Raw genomic sequence first — 19,900 nt, forward strand, 5'->3', positions numbered from 1 at the left:
GTAGGGTATAATAATTTAATAAAAATTTCATTTAAATTGATTATTTATCGAAAATTTTATAAAAAAAAAAATAGAATTTATCAAGTTAAAAGAAAATCTTATTGTAAAATTTACAATTTTCTGTTTACAATGTAAATGTTTCTATTTCTGTAAAAAAATAGAACTCGATAAACAAATCAAAATAGGGATTTTAAAAAGAATTATAAATTGGTCTTAGAGCGGGGTTTTGAGATGGTATTCAAATGCCAATTAATAACCAGATTAGTTAATCTAAAAATAAATTTAATCTTATGTTAATCCCCTTTGATGTTCTTGAGTACAAGATTAAACTTCGCAGTGTTGCCATACAAAACAACAGAAAATGTCACTGTTTGTTATCAAAACAATGCATATTTTACAAAAAAGAAGAAGACAATTGTAAATTTAATATAAAATTTAATGAAAACTTAAATTAAAAACAAAAAAATGTATTTTGAAGTGTCCATAATTTATACTAATCAATGTTTACTTTTTGCATTTCGTGCTTAAGATTAAACCACCTCCATTGGGCGTTTAAACTTGCAAACAAAATTAACTAATTGAGTACTCAAAAACATCTTTCGAGGATTCATTTTAATTTAATCGCTAATCTTTCACCTAAAGATTGGCCCTTAGTGGATTAAATTTCTTTATCAGTATAGCATTTTTTTGCAACGTTAATGTTTTGGTAAATAATTTCTGGCGTTCACAAGTCTAGTAAAAACATTTGTTTCTACAACTTTTTAATTTGGTCTGAGTCTATAGGCTTCGTTTCGAGTGCATTTTATATGCTATGTGTAAAATTGTATTTTGGTTTGTTTTTATAAATAAACTTAAAAAAAAAAAAAAACATTTGTAAACAGGTCTTAATTCATATTCGTACACGGTCAATACGCAATGTTTCTTTCTATTTTGTTTTTGTAATTATTTTTTAAAGTTTAAACTTGTTTATAGTAGGGGCACCAGTAGAAAAATTTAACATTTAGTTGTAAAATGTTTTTTTTATTGTATGGATTTTTGTTGTTGTTATAGTTGTAGCCATAAAGAGACAAGTTCATTGAACGTTTATTTATGTAGTTTTTTTTATTTTCAAACTTGTGGGACTGTGTGCGATTGAAATACACTTACATCGAATTTTAAACCTAAAACGGAGTATGAGCAATCTACTTCAAATCAATTTGCAAATTTTATAAAGAAACCCAAATGAAAGGAAAATACATTTGGATGATTGAAAACTCTGATAGTATTTTGGAACAATTTTAACAATTAGTTTGAGTTTGAGGTTCTAAGTGGAACTTTACCTAATGTTCGAAGACATTTTATATAAAGCCAAAATTAAATTCCATCGTTTATTGCAGTGCTATAAAGTAGAATGTCAAGTATACATTTCTGAAGATGAGAAAAAAATGACTTAAATTCCTTTCATCCGATTGAGGGTTAAAGATAACGATACGATTTTTATGTGAGATGCAATCTTGCACTTGTTGATGGTTCGTTTGATCTTAAAAACAACAAAAATTAATGGCCATTTTATACGTAAATTATATTACGCTCTCGTACACATATACCAAGCTATACAAACACTCATACTTTCACTACCCAGCAGTGCGGCAGGACAGACATAGGGTTACCCCTACCCAGCCGACTACCTAGGTGGCTAGAAATTTTAATATTTACACGTCCTAGGAGAAAGTCATTCGTCATTCCATAGATTACAAAGAGACTGTCAGAAAGCTAGTTCAAAGGAGTGAATGCATGACAATGAACCTTTTCGCTTAAATTTCTGATGTTTTCAGTACATATCTCTAGATTACTTAGGGATAGTAAAGTGACGGCTGCCTTCGCTCTCGCTTACAAAGGGGACACTAAAGTGACTGTCTCGTTTTCATAAAGTGCATTCGTGACGAAATACAAATTAGAGTCAACCAAGTGGTAAGTCGCAAATGCAAATTATTGTCCTTTTCAGATGCATTGACTCTTCGTCGAAATGCTGGGTACCCACCAGTTCGGGATAGCTGTCCTGATGTCATTTTAAGTCTTGTTATATACTTGACTACAAATGGAAAATTGACTCTTTAATACATTATTTCCGATATGAAAAATAGTAACAAGAGACTTCTTCTTTGCCTTAGCAGGAACACCAACATGACAAACGAACCAAAAGTATATATATTTTAATAAAAATTCATATCATTGACTCCTAGTAAAACTGCTGGGTTGTTTTTAAATCCCACAACTAAAATCAGATTCGTATACATTGATGAAATTCTGTTATTTTCGTGGCTTAAATGCATTTTTTTCGGTTTGCACAAAAATACAATAAATTGTTTAAATGATTTGTTTATCATTTATTTATAAATTGTTTGTATTTATGTGCGTGCGTCTGTAAATTAACATTTAACGTTATTTATCGCTCATATTTCTTTATATAATTTATATTTTTTTCACGATTTCTTTGTCTTGAAACTATATTACAAGATTTAAATATGTGATTCTTTGTGAGAATCAATCGAATGTATGTTAAACTCAATATCTTTCATTCACTTTATTGAAATGTTAAGAAAATATGCATATTTGATTAAAATCCATAAAATTTTATTTTTAAGTTTTATAGTGGGATGGACATACATAAGTTTAGACTAGACTAGACTATAGACTAGACTATAGACTAGACTAGACTATAGACTAGACTATAGACTAGACTATAGACTAGACTATAGACTAGACTATAGACTAGACTATAGACTAGACTATAGACTAGACTATAGACTAGACTATAGACTAGACTATAGACTAGACTATAGACTAGACTATAGACTAGACTATAGACTAGACTATAGACTAGACTATAGACTAGACTATAGACTAGACTATAGACTAGACTATAGACTAGACTATAGACTAGACTATAGACTAGACTATAGACTAGACTATAGACTAGACTATAGACTAGACTATAGACTAGACTATAGACTAGACTATAGACTAGACTATAGACTAGACTATAGACTAGACTATAGACTAGACTATAGACTAGACTATAGACTAGACTATAGACTAGACTATAGACTAGACTATAGACTAGACTATAGACTAGACTATAGACTAGACTATAGACTAGACTATAGACTAGACTATAGACTAGACTATAGACTAGACTAGACTAGACTATAGACTAGACTATAGACTAGACTATAGACTAGACTATAGACTAGACTATAGACTAGACTATAGACTAGACTATAGACTAGACTATAGACTAGACTATAGACTAGACTATAGACTAGACTATAGACTAGACTATAGACTAGACTATAGACTAGACTATAGACTAGACTATAGACTAGACTATAGACTAGACTATAGACTAGACTATAGACTAGACTATAGACTAGACTATAGACTAGACTATAGACTAGACTATAGACTAGACTATAGACTACACTATAGACTAGACTATAGACTAGACTATAGACTAGACTATAGACTAGACTATAGACTAGACTATAGACTAGACTATAGACTCGACTATAGGCTAGACTATAGACTAGACTAGACTAGACTAGACTATAGACTAGACTATAGACTAGACTAGAGACTATAGACTACTATAGACTAGACTATAGACTAGACTATAGACTAGACTATAGACTAGACTATAGACTAGACTATAGACTAGACTATAGACTAGACTATGACTAGACTATAGACTAGACTATAGACTAGACTATAGACTAGACTATAGACTAGACTATAGACTAGACTATAGACTAGACTACTAGACTAGACTATAGACTAGACTATAGACTAGACTATAGACTAGACTATAGACTAGACTATAGACTAGACTATAGACTAGACTATAGACTAGACTATAGACTAGACTATAGACTAGACTATAGACTAGACTATAGAACTAGACTATAGACTAGACTATAGACTAGACTATAGACTAGACTATAGACTAGACTATAGACTATACTATAGACTAGACTATAGACTAGACTATAGACTAGACTATGACTAGACTATAGACTAAGACTATAGACTAGACTATAGACTAGACTATAGACTAGACTATAGACTAGAACCTATAGACTAGACTATAGACTATAGACTAGACTATAGACTAGACTATAGACTAGACTATAGACTAGACTATAGACTAGACTATAGACTAGACTATAGACTAGACTAGACTATAGACTAGACTATAGACTAGACTATAGACTAGACTATAGACTAGACTATAGACTAGACTATAGACTAGACTATAGACTAGACTATAGACTAGACTATAGACTAGACTATAGACTAGACTATAGACTAGACTATAGACTAGACTATAGACTAGACTATAGACTAGACTATAGACTAGACTAGACTAGACTATAGACTAGACTATAGACTAGACTAGACTATAGACTAGACTATAGACTAGACTATAGACTAGACTATAGACTGGACTAGACTATAGACTAGACTATAGACTAGACTATAGACTAGACTATAGACTAGACTATAGACTAGACTATAGACTAGACTATAGACTAGACTATAGACTAGACTATAGACTAGACTATAGACTAGACTATAGACTAGACTATAGACTAGACTATAGACTAGACTATAGACTAGACTATAGACTAGACTATAGACTAGACTAAGACTAGACTATAGACTAGACTATAGACTAGACTATAGACTAGACTATAGACTAGACTATAGACTAGACTATAGACTAGACTATAGACTAGACTATAGACTAGACTATAGACTAGACTATGACTAGACATAGACTAGACTATAGACTAGACTATAGACTAGACTATAGACTAGACTATAGACTAGACTATAGACTATACTATAGACTAGACTATAGACTAGACTATAGACTAGACTATAGACTAGACTATAGACTAGACTATAGACTAGACTATAGACTAGACTATAGACTAGACTATAGACTAGACTATAGACTAGACTATAGACTAGACTATAGACTAGACTATAGACTAGACTATAGACTAACTATAGACTAGACTATAGACTAGACCTTAACTAGACTAGACATAGACTAGACTATAGAGACTAGACTATAGACTAGACTATAGACTGAGACTTAATAGACTCCTTAGAAATAATGCCAAAAGTTATGTAGACGCCATTAAAAAATAAGTTGTTATGTAGAATTCATTACCAAGTTTTTGCTCAATAAAGTCTCTATTTGTGCACAATGTGTAAAAAAAATACTTCAAATACTATTTTTTATCGATAATTTTCTTTTCAGTTCTCTTTTCATCGAACATAGGGTACCACACAAATTTAAATCCCCAAAAAGAAATATATATTAAAGTAAATGTTGTTTGCATATTAAATGAGTTCATTTATGCTAAAAGTACTTATAAATTTCAGAATCATACAAACATACACACTTGCGTACGTACGTATTCATACTTTCATATAAATATAGACAGTCATACATTTTTTTCAATGTACATACATACGGTCTTACATTAATATTTTTTTTTATAAAAGAATAAAAAAAATATACACATTTTAGAATCGCAGACGAGTGGTGGAGTACCTGTTGAATGTAGGTTAAATTTTTATGCGTTTCAAGAATTGAAAAAATAAATAAAAATAAACTAAAATCTTGTCATATATTGACTATAAATGATTTTTGTTTTATTTTCGCGCTATAATTCTGTTTGTATTTAAACTTTTTTTTTTTGTTGAATGAAAATTTATAATACGCAAAATTGCAGTAAATAATTTTACGTATTCACTTAAATAAAGTTTTGCGATTTTTAATAATTTATGAAGAGATTTTATTTTAAAAAGGAAAGTAGAGCAAAGTGATAAATAATGAAGTAAAGTTTTCTTCAGGGAATGTACAAAAGTAATAATAATAAAAAAAGTTGCCTTTTTTGTATGAAGGTTTTTTTTAGGAACTTGTTTAAAATTCCTACTTAAAGTACGAATATTTATATAAAAACATTATTAAATATTTGTTACAATTCATATTTCATGCGTAAAATATTGATGACATGATTCACATGATTTTTCGTAAGCGATTAATCAAATTTTATAACTCATTGGTAAATTCAAATTTCAATTGGTTTAATAATTAAGTTTATAAAACATATTTGATAATAAACTTTTAATTGCTCATTAATCAAAACCGTTTAGAAATATTCCATAGCGTATTTATAGACCTTTGATCAGAGTCGGTTGAATATTGAAATTTGTTATAAGTCATTATAAAAATGCTTAAAAATAATACAGACGTTATCTAGTAGTCATTGAAAAGTAAGTAGTTGTACAGGAAATACACTGTGAAAGTTTCGAGAAAATTTTTTAAAAAATGTATATTTATACTTTAAAAAATTCTCGATTTATTTTAATCTAATATGTCTGATAATTATCGGACATATTATAATCTGTTTCTTTATACAAAAATTTCTTTTTCACACCCTACATCACTATAGTGGATATTATGCGTTTGTGCTAATGTTTTTAATACCCTTAAATATTGGTCCTACACCTTAAAGTATACCAATCGGCTCAGAATCACTTTCTGAGTCGATTAAGCTGTCTATGTGTCCGTTTGTTTATGTGTCCATGTAAACCTTGTGCGCACGCTACAGGTCTCAATTTTCAAGATAATTTAATAAAATTTAAACGAATTGAAAATTGTTGAAATCGGTCCATTATTTCGAAAAGTGCCCTACAGAAAATTACCTAAAGGTGAAAATTCACATTTAATCACTAGTATCGCGATGAAATTCTGCATAAATAACTTTAATGTCATCGTATATAGCTCTACCAAGATTTATAAGGAAAGGACGTTTGCCCCCATATAACACCTCTTTCAAAAAATCACCTAAAATATTTCGGAATTAATGAAAAATGCTTTATTATTAGAAAAATAATTTACATTTTTAACATACTTACTGGTGTAGGGTATCATATGGTCGGCCATGCCCGAATATACATTCTTACTTGTTTATACACAATTTTACTTTGAAATGGTCACCTAAAGCTTGAATAAAAATATAATTTTCGCATTTTACTATTCTTTTTAATTTCAGGCCATTGGTCATATTTCCGGTTGTCATATTAATCCAGCTGTTACCCTTGGCTTTCTGGTTGTTGGCGAAATGAGTATAATCAAAAGTGCCCTCTATATAGCTGTACAATGTGTAGGCGCTATTGCCGGTGCTGCCGTTATCAAGGTACATTTTCATTGCAAAAAATCTTTATAGATCATAAAAACTTATATTTTAATTTCAGGTTGGTGTCTCTGAAGTAGTGGGTGGTCCTGAATTGGGTGTATCCGGTTATGCTAGCTCTCTGACAGTGGGTCAAGCTGTACTCATTGAAGCTTTGATTACATTCATTTTGGTATTTGTTGTTAAAGCTGTTTCCGATCCCGGTCGCACCGATATTAAAGGTTCTGCTCCCTTGGCTGTTGGCTTATCCATAGCCGCTGGTCATTTGTGTGCGGTAAGGGCAATATCCTGATCGATTTCTTATTAAAGCTGTTTTAAAACTATTCTATTTCAATTTAAGATTAATCTCACTGGCGCTAGCATGAACCCAGCTCGTTCTTTTGGCCCCTCTGTAGTACAAAACATGTGGGTTGATCACTGGGTCTATTGGGTGGGTCCCTTTGCTGGTGCTGTTGTGGCTGCTATACTCTATAAATTAGTTTTCAAAGTACGCAAGGGTGATGATGAGGCCAACTCTTATGATTTTTAAGTCAACCGAAAAGTTTAAGATTTAATTTTAAATTACACATTAAAAACAAGAAAACTTAATCCAAAAATTTTCAAGAAATTTCTAAAATTTAAGCCAAGTTAAAAAGTATACCAACCACATTGCTATTATTTGCTTTGTTAAACGCTAAGTTGTAAAAAAAAACATTTATCTAGATTTAAAACAAAAAAACCAAAACTAATCACTTACGAATTCCACACAATCTTTTCGATTTAATTGTAAGGCAAACAAGAAAAGAGAAAATTATTTTTTGAAAAATTATAAACATAATTGTAATTTTTATTAATCGTTATATTTATTGTTAAATTTATTTAGTTTTAAACTTAAAAAAAAGAAAACAAAAATATTAAAGAAACACACGAATTGTACATTTCTATGAATGTATTATTATCATGTTAAAAAAAAGTATTGCTTAAATAAACCAACAACTAACAGTTTATTAATGAAATTAAGAAAACTAAATTAATAGGGTTAATTCTCGAAGGAAACAAGAAGTAAATTATAATTAAATCAATGTTAATTATTTAAGAAAAGCTTCTTTAAATAAATAAAATATTGTATGTTTAATGAAAAATTATGTGGACTTTTAATTGCGTAAAAGGGTAAAAGTCTAGAAACCAAGTGATGTAGTTGGCAAACTTACACTTATGGTCATATAATCAGTTCAGTTATAAGAGTTTGATATATCAAGGTCTTCGTCAGGTTAAGGTGACAAAATCGGTATCTAAGAAAAACATTATTGGATTAGTTCTGTGTCAGTTTCTTTCCCCCTTCAACAAGTATGAGTGTATAGTCGGGGAAGGCCCACCATATGCAGTATCATTTAGAGTTTTATAAAATATAGTAGAACATTTAACATAATTATGAATTCAAAAGCCTTATTTGGGGGGTACTGTTGTATGAAGGACCGATTTTAACTATTTTCGTCCTTGGGTTAAAAGAAGAGTATGTGCCAAATTTCATCAAATTATGTTGAAAATTCCGACCTATAGCGTGCGCACAAGGTGTACATGAAAACACAGACAGACAAATTCTGAGCCGATTGATAGGCACAAACGCATAATACACTCCCCACTACAGTGGTGTAGGAGGGTATAAAAAGTTATACCCCCTTATTCATAAACAACATATTATTTTATAAAAGGTTTATAAACCAAAATTTACATAGAAAATTTGATTAATATTTTAAATTAAATTAGATTAAATTTTTTAAAATATTTTTTTTATGAATCGTTGTAATTTCGAGTTTAATTTATTTCTCAATACAATATGCAATTATTTTAAATCGTTTTAAATTAATTTTAACAAATATATTATTAGCTCCTAGAAACATGCTTCACTAAATCGTTTATAAACATATAATGTTCACATTAATCAAATATTTGATACAATAAACGTTATTTGACTTTGAATTGATTTTTTATAAAATTTAAATAAGCAAAAAGTTATCATACATTTCAGTCTGCTGTCGAGTTGCCAAAATATTGTATTTTAAGAAATGGTTGGACCATCAATAGTGTGCATACCAAACTTCGAACATTTGGAAAACTGTCTAAAACTAAAACTTTAGTATCAATATGAATATTTCAAAACAAAACAAGTAAGAAAGTGTAGTCGGGCTTGGCCGACCATATGATACCCTACACCAGTTATGAATATTAAATGTGATTTATTTTTCATAAAAGAGGCTTTATATGGGGTATAGGAGCCAGACCTGGGCGATTTCCATTAATTTTGCATTAACATTAAATTAAAAAAAAATAAATTTAATGTAAAAAATATTGCATTAACATTAAATTTGTAAAATTTAATGCATTAAATTTCCATTAACATTAAATATTTTTGAATTTAATGCATTAATTTTACATTAACATTAAATATTTTTGAAATTAATGCATTAATTTTGCATTAACATTAAATATATCTGAATTTAGTGCATTAATTTTACATTAACATTAAATAAGCAATAAAATGAATGCATTAATATTCCATTAACATTAATATATATAAAAATTGATAAACATAAATAAAGATAAACATAAACAAAAGACCTCGATCTAACTAAATACAACTAAAATTAAATAGGTTAAAGTCCTTTCTAATAACTCCTATATTCCATTCAAACTTGTGTGTTTTAAATATGATATTTACATAAGATTCCACAGACAAAATAAACTAAAAAAGGAATATCTGGGAATTGATACTATTCTTCTAATAAGTATTATCGTGTATAGGACTTATTCGAAAGGACTTTAACAAAATAAACTAAAAAAGGAATATCTGGGAAGTGATACTATTCTTCTAATATGTATTATCGAGTATAGGACTTATTAGAAAGGACTTTAACACATTCAATTTTACTTGAATTTAGTTAGACCGAGGTCTTTAGCGCTGTATTCTTATTTTTATAAATTATTTTATACATTAATGTTAATGGAAAATTAATGCATTAATTTTATTATTTATTATTTAATGTTAATGAAAAATTAATGCATTAAATTCAAAAATATTTAATGTTAATGCAAAATTAATGCATTAATTTCACAAATATTTAATGTTAATGTAAAATTAATGCATTAAATTTAAAAATATTTAATGTTAATGCAAATTTAATGCATTAAATGTACCCATGTTAATGTTAATGCAATAAACTTGCATTAACATTAATTTTTTTTAATGTAGAAAAAATTGTTAATGCATTAACACATTTAATGCATTTATCCCAGGTCTGATAGGAGCAAATGTGGACCGATCCCGATAAAATGGGCTGGATAGATGTGTATTTATATAATATTTGTCTGTGCTAAATTTCATTGCAATAACAGTGCTAAGAAATGAATTGCGGATATTCAAGTCACTTTCTGAAGGGGGCTTTGTATGGGGGTAGGGTCAAATGAAGTCCGATCATTTCGAAATTCGACAAGGTCATCAAGGCTTGTATAAAACTTAGTTGTGCGAACTTTCATCCAGATACATTTATATTATACATAATTATGAGCTCAAAGCCCCCTTCAGTTGTATGGGGGCTAGGTGAAATAATGAACCGATTTTAACCATTTTCATTTAATGGACCGATTTTAACAAATTTCATCAAATTATCATGAAAATTGCGACCTGTACTTTGATAACAACGTTTACATGGACACACGGACGGACGGACATCGTTAAATCGACTTAGAAAGTGATTCTGAGTCAATCGGTATACTTTAAGGTGGGTTTAGTACTAATATTCTAATGCGTTACAAACATCAGCACAAACGCATAATACTCTTCCCACTATAGTGGTGTAGGGTATAAACAGTGGGTACCTCCCATATGAATTATATACCAAAATTCAGATATCTGGAAAACTCACTGCTTAACGGTAACACCTATAATATCCATACGAATATAGGAACTATCAATAATTGGTGTGTCACCTCTATGTTAATGCGAGTTACAATTAAATCTTTTTAATCTTAGTTCTTACTTAATTTGAAAATACATTAAATCGCCTTCTGACATATAATTCTCATTTAGTTAAGAATATTTTTGCAAAAAGTTTTTGAGTTTTTTTTATTGTTAATGTGTATTAGTAATTTAAACATTTTTTTATAACTTTTTTGCTGAAATGTTCTGAATTCTGAATCAAGTACGAATCGATCTCAAATTAAGCCCATTTTCTGATTATATACTCTAATACTCAATTATCAACTTATGTTTATCTTAAATCAAGTAAGCATTTCAAAGCTTAAATCTGGTTTTCGTTCATAACGGATCAGTACTTGAATCAAGTATTTTGTACTTGTTCTATGAAAAACTGTACTTCTTAAACCGCTTCGGATTGATTTGATTACATATTACTCAATTCAAAATTAGGCCCTATCACTACGTGGTAGCCATCATCAAAAATTTTGTTAATAAATTTAAAATTATGTTTATAATAAATATCGAAAACTGCGTAAACTTTTTAACGATCGGGACATACCTTTTCAACGTAAATTGGGATCTATCAGGGAAATAATAACAGAAAAAGTCTTAAAATTTTGTAAACGGGCTTACAATAATGAAGGTTAAGAGGGTAGCGAAGCACTTTGGGTATTGTTATTTTCATTATGTCGTTTTTAAGACTTCGAAAAGTCGCTCAGTTACAACTTTATTTAAAAATTTACATTACAAAAGATCGCACTATGGGTCAGAGATAACTTTGAGGCGAAAAGTATAATTAAATAGTTATATGTGTTCCTTACTAAAGGCGGTACAAAAATTATCACAATGACGATTGTAGTACAAAAAAATAATTGAGGTTAGAAAAACATATCTCAAATAAACGAAAAATGACTATAACTCTAAAACGGCTGATAATACGAAAAAATTGTCTGAAGTCAAAATGCCGTAAATTTTATTCTCTACAAATTTTCCCCTAAATCCGTAGGATGTACGAAAAGGGAGATATATCAAAAAATTTATTATTTTGACCTATGACCTCCAATATTTCAATTATATAAGACATGATTTCAGATATTATTTACCATCATATTTATAACATTAAGTTGATGGTCTGTGGTAATTTTTACTTTAATTGGCATTAATACCACAGAATATTGGTCCAACCCAGCAAACACAAAGAGTTTATTTAAAATTAAGAATAATTTTTAATGAAGATTTTTCTTACATGGGTCAACTGATATTGAATAAAAATATATATTCAAACTATTATTTCATAAAATATCGGAATATAATATCAAATAAAAATATAAAAACTTTGTAAACGATAGAATTTGTGTTTGTTGGGTTATATATTTTTCAACTAATATATTCTCACGACTTAGGTTTTACACAGCAGACTTAGGTTTTGCCATACTCAGTTTCAGTTCTATGTATACCTTTTCTATGATTAATACCTTAATTTACAATAATTTTGTCTATTTGTCATAAAAAATTAAAAAAAAAACAAAATATAATTTTTTAAGATATTCAAGAATAAAGGACATTTTCCACCTTATGGTCCTTGTGCCAACACTTCATGTAATTTTAATGAAATGTCAAAAAGTTATCGGAGTTATCGGAGTCCTGTCGAATGAAACATCATTTGTTAAAATCGGATAACTAGTTTAAAAGTTTATAATTTTGAACAAAAATACCCGACATGCCCTACTTTAGAGACCCATAAAATATGAACCGTATAAGTATCCAATTTATACGCCATAAAAACCGCAATTAAGAGTAGAATATACGTTTCGAGTTATAACTAAATCGAAAGGATTGAAAATTTGAAGTGGTCGAAATGTCTGTGGAATTGCCCTATATACTTATTAGACTTATGTCACCAATTAACCAAAAAAAAACACCAATTTAATACTTCAAATTAAACTGATTGTCAAGTAAAGTTATCTGGGGTAGAAAACAATATTTAATGTTTCATATATATGTATGAATAGTCAAGGTATTTTTGAAAATCTCTAAAAATCCATAAAGATATATTAAAAAAACTCCAATTAAACAATTGTAAAAAAATGTTTAACTAACAATTAGTGTTAACAGATGTTGTTTATAACAAATATTTTAAAATCTTGTAAACCACACAATTAATAAAATAAATACAAACTAAAAATAAGTGACACAAATCTACAAATTTAGATACATAATGAATCACAATAAAAATTAATATTATTTTTTGTATTAATAACTAATAGTATCAGTTGCTAAAACAAACAAAAAAACAAGAAACGTCATAATGAATTCAATTATTGTTTACATAATAAACAGAAAACTCAGAAATTATTCTTAATAAAATTACACACACATACATTAGGATTGATAACAAAACTAAATTATTTATTGAAAATAATAATAATAATAATTATTGTGGTCAGTTGATTCATTAAAAAACTAATATATTAAAATAAAAATTCTCACTCGTATTCGATTACAATTAAAGCATAGGAAATTGAATAGAATTTGTAAATGAACCTGAAAATTGCATTTATGGATGAATAATGGAACCGAAAAAAAAACATTTCAATAATCTTGACTTAGTTGGCGAATAATGCAACAATTGTTAATAGAAATAAAATTTAAAACAAAAAAATATATACAAATGCAAATTACGTATGAATTTATTTTGTAAATGACACTTATCAGTTTTAACAATTTTGGAATTGTGAGGGCAGACTTTGTATTAAAAGCAAATTAAAATATAAGTGTAAAATCTTTAATATTATTTAACACTTAAGGGGAAGTTTTAAAAAAGGCAGATATTTAAAGTAATGAATTAACAAGAAACTTAAACAAAGCTTAATAGTGTTAGTTTTAATATTATTAATTTTCGAAGAAATGCTACATATAATATGTTCGAGAATTTCAACAATTTTCGAACAATTCATTATTTGTAGAAAAAAATTTTAAAAAAATCCTCTTAAAATTATAAAGAAAATTTAAATTTTTATAGGAATGATTTAAAAAACAGTTTAATCAAAAATTTCTGGTTTTATTAGCAATTTAGAGACGTTATCGTTTAAATAGAAACATTGCAAATTTCTTTTTATAAAAATTTATCGATTTTTTATAAAAATAGAGTTTTTCATTTTGATGAAAAAGAGAGAGAACAGTATGAAAAGTCTACTGAGAAAGAATCAGACCTGGGATAAATGCATTAAATGTGTTAATGCATTAACAATTTTTTCTACATTAAAAAAAATTAATGTTAATGCAAGTTTACTGCATTAACATGGGTACATTTAATGGATTAAATTTGCATTAACATTAAATATTTTTAAATTTAATGCATTAATTTTACATTAACATTAAATATTTGTGAAATTAATGCATTAATTTTACATTAACATTAAATATTTTTGAATTTAATGCATTAATTTTCCATTAACATTAAATAATAAATAATAAAATTAATGCATTAATTTTCCATTAACATTAATGTATAAAATAATTTATAAAAATAAGAAAAATAATACAGCGCTAAAGACCTCGGTCTAACTAAATTCAAGTAAAATTGAATGTTTTAAAGTCCTTTCTAATAAGTCCTATACTCGATAATACATATTAGAAGAATAGTATCACTTCCCAGATATTCCTTTTTTAGTTTATTTTGTTAAAGTCCTTCCTAATAAGTCCTATACTCGATAATACATTTTAGAAGAATAGTATCACTTCCCAGATATTCCTTTTATAGTTTTTGTCTGTGGAATCTTATATAAATATCATATTTAAGACACACAAGTTTGAATGGAATATAGGAGTTATTAACCTATTAATTTTAGTTGTATTTAGTTTGATCGAGGTCTTTTGTGCTATATTTTTATTTATGTTTATCAATTTTGATATATATTAATGTTAATGGAATATTAATGCATTAATTTTATTGCTTATTTAATGTTAATGTAAAATTAATGCATTAAATTCACATATATTAATATTAATGCATTAATTCAAAATATTTAATGTTAATGTAAAATTAATGCATTAAATTCAAAATATTTAATGTTTATGGAAATTTAATGCATTAAATTTTACAAATTTAATGTTAATGCAATATTTTTACATAAAATTAATTTTTTTTTAATTTAATGTTAATGCAAAATTAATGGAAATCGCCCAGGTCTGGAAAGAATAAGTCAAAGGTTAGTACCTAAATAGAATTCAAAAAGAATGTACTGCATACGGGGAATGTTACTCTGTCATTGCTTAGGTTTTAACAGAAACTAGATTCAAATATGTATTTGGTACTAACTTCTAAGGTATACTAGCCCAAGGAACTGAGTTTCAAAACATTGGCTGGTGCATATATTCTTAAACTCTAATAAAATAACACAAACAACTAAACGAACACCAAAACACGAACGAACGAACGAACGAACGAACGAACGAACGAACGAACGAAAACCACCAACAACGACGAACGAAAGAACGAACGAACGAACGAACGAACGAACGATGAACGAACGAACGAACGAACGAAACGAAGAACGAACGAACGAACGAACGAAAACGAACGAAAACGAACGAACGAAAACGAACGAACGAAGAACGAACGAACGAACGAACGAACGAACGAACGAACGAACGAACGAACGAACGAACGAACGAACGAACGACGAACGAACGAACGAACGAAACGAACGAACGAACGAACGAACGAACGAACGAAAAACTAAAAACGAAAACTAACGAACGAACGAACGAACGAACGAAAAACGAACGAACGAACGAACGAAAAACGAACGAACAGAACGAAAACGAACTAACGAACGAACGAACTAACTAACGAACGAACGAACTAACAACTAACTAACGAACTAACTAACTAACGAACGAACTAAACGAACGAACTAACTACTAAAAAAAAATAACTAACGAACGAACTAAATAACTAACTAATAACGAACTAACGAAGAAATAACTACTAACTAAAAGAACGAACGAACTAATAACTAGAACTAACTAACTAACGAACTACTAACTAACTAAAACTAACTAATAAACGAACTAACTAACTAAACTAACTAACTAATAACTAACTAACTAAACTAACTAATAACTAACTAACTAACTAATAACTAACGAAACTAACTAACTACTAACTAACTAACTAACAAAACTAACTAACTAACTAACTAACTAAACTAACTAACTAAATAACTAACTAACGAACTAACTAACTAACAACTAACAAACTAACTAACTAACTAACTAACTAACTAACAACAAACTAACTAACTAACTAACTAACTAACTAACTAACTAACTACCTAACTAATTAACTAAATAACTAACTAACTAACCAACTAACTAACTAACTAGCTGACTAATTAGCTAACCTAACTCCCTACTTTTCAATGTAAGTTTTTGCTAAAATATTTGAAAATTTCAACTTTTAACGAAATAATCGATAAACTCACTTCTTTTTATACATATTCAAATTTTAAATAATTAACAAAAAATTAAAACAAGTCTTAAGAGTGTTCCTTTAACTTAGTTTAATTTTATTATTATCTCCGAAAAAAGTTTTTATTCCTTTAGATCTCTTGCATCTAGAAAGCGACCATGAGAAATGATCATACAAATAAATACTCTAGAAAATGTTATCAGTAGTTAGTAGGGAATTTTCAAATTATTTCTGTTTTTTTTTTAAAGTTTAATGTTTTAAACATTTCGTTACAAGTTTTTTTTAATTGTAGTAGAATTAACGTCATTAATATTGACAGCGGTTAAGCAGGCTGACAGTATTTCGTAAATACCATCATCATGATAATTGTTTAATGTCTCATAGTATTATTTTGCAAAAAACTGTAAGGAATTATCAGTAAAAATATATATGAATGAAAAATAAAACAAATAAAATGTAGTATGAAACATATGAGGGAAAATGGTGATAAATAAACACCCTGAAATTTGGAATCATATTAAGGTTGAGGAATAACGATAAGCTACAAACTACGGCATTTATAAACGATCAACATTTTGTCTTCCTATCTTCCCCGTCTAAAGTAAATAAACTGATCTGTTTAATTGTTGCTATTTACTGGTGCTTCTCCGAAAATTTAATCGAAGTACAACAAAATATCAAACGAAAAGGCTTCTCGCACACTTCGGAAGAAATAAACAAATGGAATTGTTTTCAGTTTAAAACGAAACGTGCCAAAGAAAACACAACGGAAAAACCTCTATAAAATTGATATTGCAAAATAATTGAAATTATTTATTAAAAAAAAAAAAAAACAAAACTATGGTAAATAGATTAAGAAACGTATTCAGAAACATGAAAAGAAATTAAAATTGATTTTCATATAAGATTTAAAAAATGCGTTTCTGTTTCTCAATACGGGCACAAAGATTTCACTTAAATTTGATAAATAGAAAAGCAATTGATATATTATTTTCTTTAAGTTTAAATACTTAATAATTCTCAATTTATTGGTGGTGGCGGTAGTAACGCAAGATATGCCACCACCAGATTGGGACATAACAACAAGGCCACCTATAACCACAACAGAACCAACAACTCCGGAACCAACTACAACAGAAGAACCAACTACAACGGAAACGATCACCACAACTACAGAAGCAACGACTACTACAACGGAAGCGACCACCACAACAACAGAAGCAACAACAACTACAACTGAAGCAACTACAACTCCCGAACCCACAACTACAACAACCACATTAGCTCCTTCTACTACGATACAAAATGATATTCCAACTTCGCCTGCTACCGATTCACCCTTTACGACAAGTACGACAACAACAACTCCAGCTCCCAATTATCCATTTTATCCCAGATATCCTGATTATTCTGGCAGCTTTAAATGTTATTTTAAAAAGCAATATGGTAATGCTCAACTGAGATGGACTTGTAAAGGTAAGTCATTGCCATAGTTCAATTAAACTTTTCATTAATAGGATTAAAAATTTGTTTAATATTATGAAAGTTTTCTAATACTTGTAAATCCTTCATATAGAGAGAAATACAATCCAAACATAGTAGTATTGTATATAAAAAAAAATTTAAATATGGGGAATTTCGTGTCAAGTGACACAACTTTAAAAATCGATGTCTTCTGATTTGGATGAAATTTGCACCAAGGTCTTGAGCAAAAAAAATACAACAGAAACGTCCATTTTGAAAAAATAGGGGAAAATTAAGTGCCAAATATTTAAAAAAATTTTATTATTGAGTTAAAAAATAATTCTTTTGATGGATATCTCACTTGCATGGGACTGTAAAGACCTTTAAGGAAATTGTATAAGCTTTCCTTTAAGCAAAAAAAAAAAAAAAAAAAAAAAAAAAAAATTTGAAAGAATGAAGAAATAACTATCTGAACTCCTTTGGACAATTTTACCTAGGACCAATAGGTGAAAAGTTACACTCATTAGAATACAACCCTGTATGACCAATATGTCTAACTTTGACCCCCTCTAAGTCCGGCAGTTCTTGACAAATAGAGCTGAAAATTTGTGTCTGACCTACTATCTAATAGTGCAAATTTCGTCGAAATCGATTTTTTTTGGAATTGGGGCACTTGACATAAAATTCCCCATATGTATTTTTAACTCAATTATCTTCAAACATAGAGTATGTGGAAGTTATTCTTTATTTCATTTCTTAACTACGTCTATTTTTATCTTTTCCTCCATTTAGGTCTAAAATATTTTTATCCTGTTGAATGTTTCAAATGTTGTAGCTATGATTTTAACAGTTTTGCTGGTTGTTATAGAGTCCATGGCCATTACTGTAAAAATATGAATCATTATTATTATCATCAACATCATCAGGGTTTTTATAAGCGATAATGTTAAAGTTGCTGTTTGGAAATCTTAAACTGTTTATTTAATAATTATAAATTTTAATAAGAATTTTTTTTATACATACATATTTATATAAAAAGTGCATGTTTATACAATTGTATTTATTTATAAGAAAATTCTCCGAAATAGACAATTATTTAGAAAGCATCAAAGAAAAAATTATAAAAAAAAATCGTGTATAATCAAATTGTGATAATTATATTATTTACCAGAAGTTTAAGAGTATGAACACATTAACAATTATATATTTATAATGCAGTGAAATTTTGATGTAAATTTTCCATTAATAAAAAAGAATATTTTAAAAAAAGCTTTTTATGGAAAATACTACCTTTTTAACGAAAATTTCGAAAAATTACTTATTTGTTAAATATATTTTCAAAAATTTATTTTTAATAAAAATAATCTAAAAAAAAAAAAAAAAACGAAAATATTTTCTTTTATAAGAAAAATTGTGAAGAAATTCTCTATTTATAATAATCCCTATAAATTTAATTTACTTTTCATATTTTTTACTTTTCTTTCCATCAATATTAATCTCATCTTTTAAATTTTTTTCTCCAGTTATTCGTACAAAACAAAAAATGTTAAACTACTGTCATTGTTATAAATGGTTTAACTGCAGTTTAAGTGACTGACATCTGACACCTTCAAGTTCTACTTTCAACTTGGTATCTTTCAGTTTGGAGTTAGCAGTTCAGTTGTATCCTTTTCTCTTTTGCAATGACATTTATGCTTTTTAAATGAAATTGTTGTTATATGTATTATTCTTTTTTTTTCCTTTTTTATTTAT

General features: G+C 28.2%; 2 protein-coding genes and 1 long non-coding RNA gene across 4 annotated transcripts in view; 2 read left to right on the forward strand and 1 right to left on the reverse strand.

The window, feature by feature from the left end:
• The window catches only part of LOC119602656 (aquaporin), a 138,669-nt gene extending 130,295 nt beyond the window's left edge, over positions 1 to 8,374 (forward strand). For both annotated transcript variants that reach the window (XM_037954285.1, XM_037954284.1), the window contains 3 exons: positions 7,113 to 7,256; positions 7,315 to 7,527; positions 7,594 to 8,374. In XM_037954285.1, the coding sequence (XP_037810213.1) occupies positions 7,113 to 7,256; positions 7,315 to 7,527; positions 7,594 to 7,782 (546 nt within the window). In that variant the 3' untranslated portion in view covers positions 7,783 to 8,374. The remainder of the gene's footprint in view (positions 1 to 7,112; positions 7,257 to 7,314; positions 7,528 to 7,593) is intronic.
• Positions 1 to 19,900, reverse strand: part of LOC119602658 — a 161,617-nt gene that overhangs the window by 117,901 nt on the left and 23,816 nt on the right. The window lies entirely within an intron of this gene.
• Positions 17,383 to 19,440, forward strand: LOC119602657 (integumentary mucin C.1-like). The gene is made up of 3 exons (XM_037954286.1): positions 17,383 to 17,527; positions 17,686 to 18,160; positions 18,941 to 19,440. Exons 1-3 carry the CDS (start codon positions 17,525 to 17,527, stop codon positions 19,090 to 19,092), a joined length of 630 nt encoding a protein of 209 aa, XP_037810214.1. The 5' UTR covers positions 17,383 to 17,524; the 3' UTR covers positions 19,093 to 19,440.

This window comes from Lucilia sericata, unplaced genomic scaffold (assembly GCF_015586225.1).
Source record: "Lucilia sericata isolate MDLA Ls3-8-SP2 unplaced genomic scaffold, ASM1558622v1 Contig000248F_arrow, whole genome shotgun sequence".
In the NCBI taxonomy this organism is placed as follows: domain Eukaryota; kingdom Metazoa; phylum Arthropoda; class Insecta; order Diptera; family Calliphoridae; genus Lucilia; species Lucilia sericata.

Excerpts from the sequence above, each read along its gene's own strand:
- LOC119602657 (XM_037954286.1), top strand. Across the intron at positions 18,161-18,940 it reads ACTGAGATGGACTTGTAAAG|GTCTAAAATATTTTTATCCT; the intron begins GTAAGTCATTGC and ends TCCTCCATTTAG.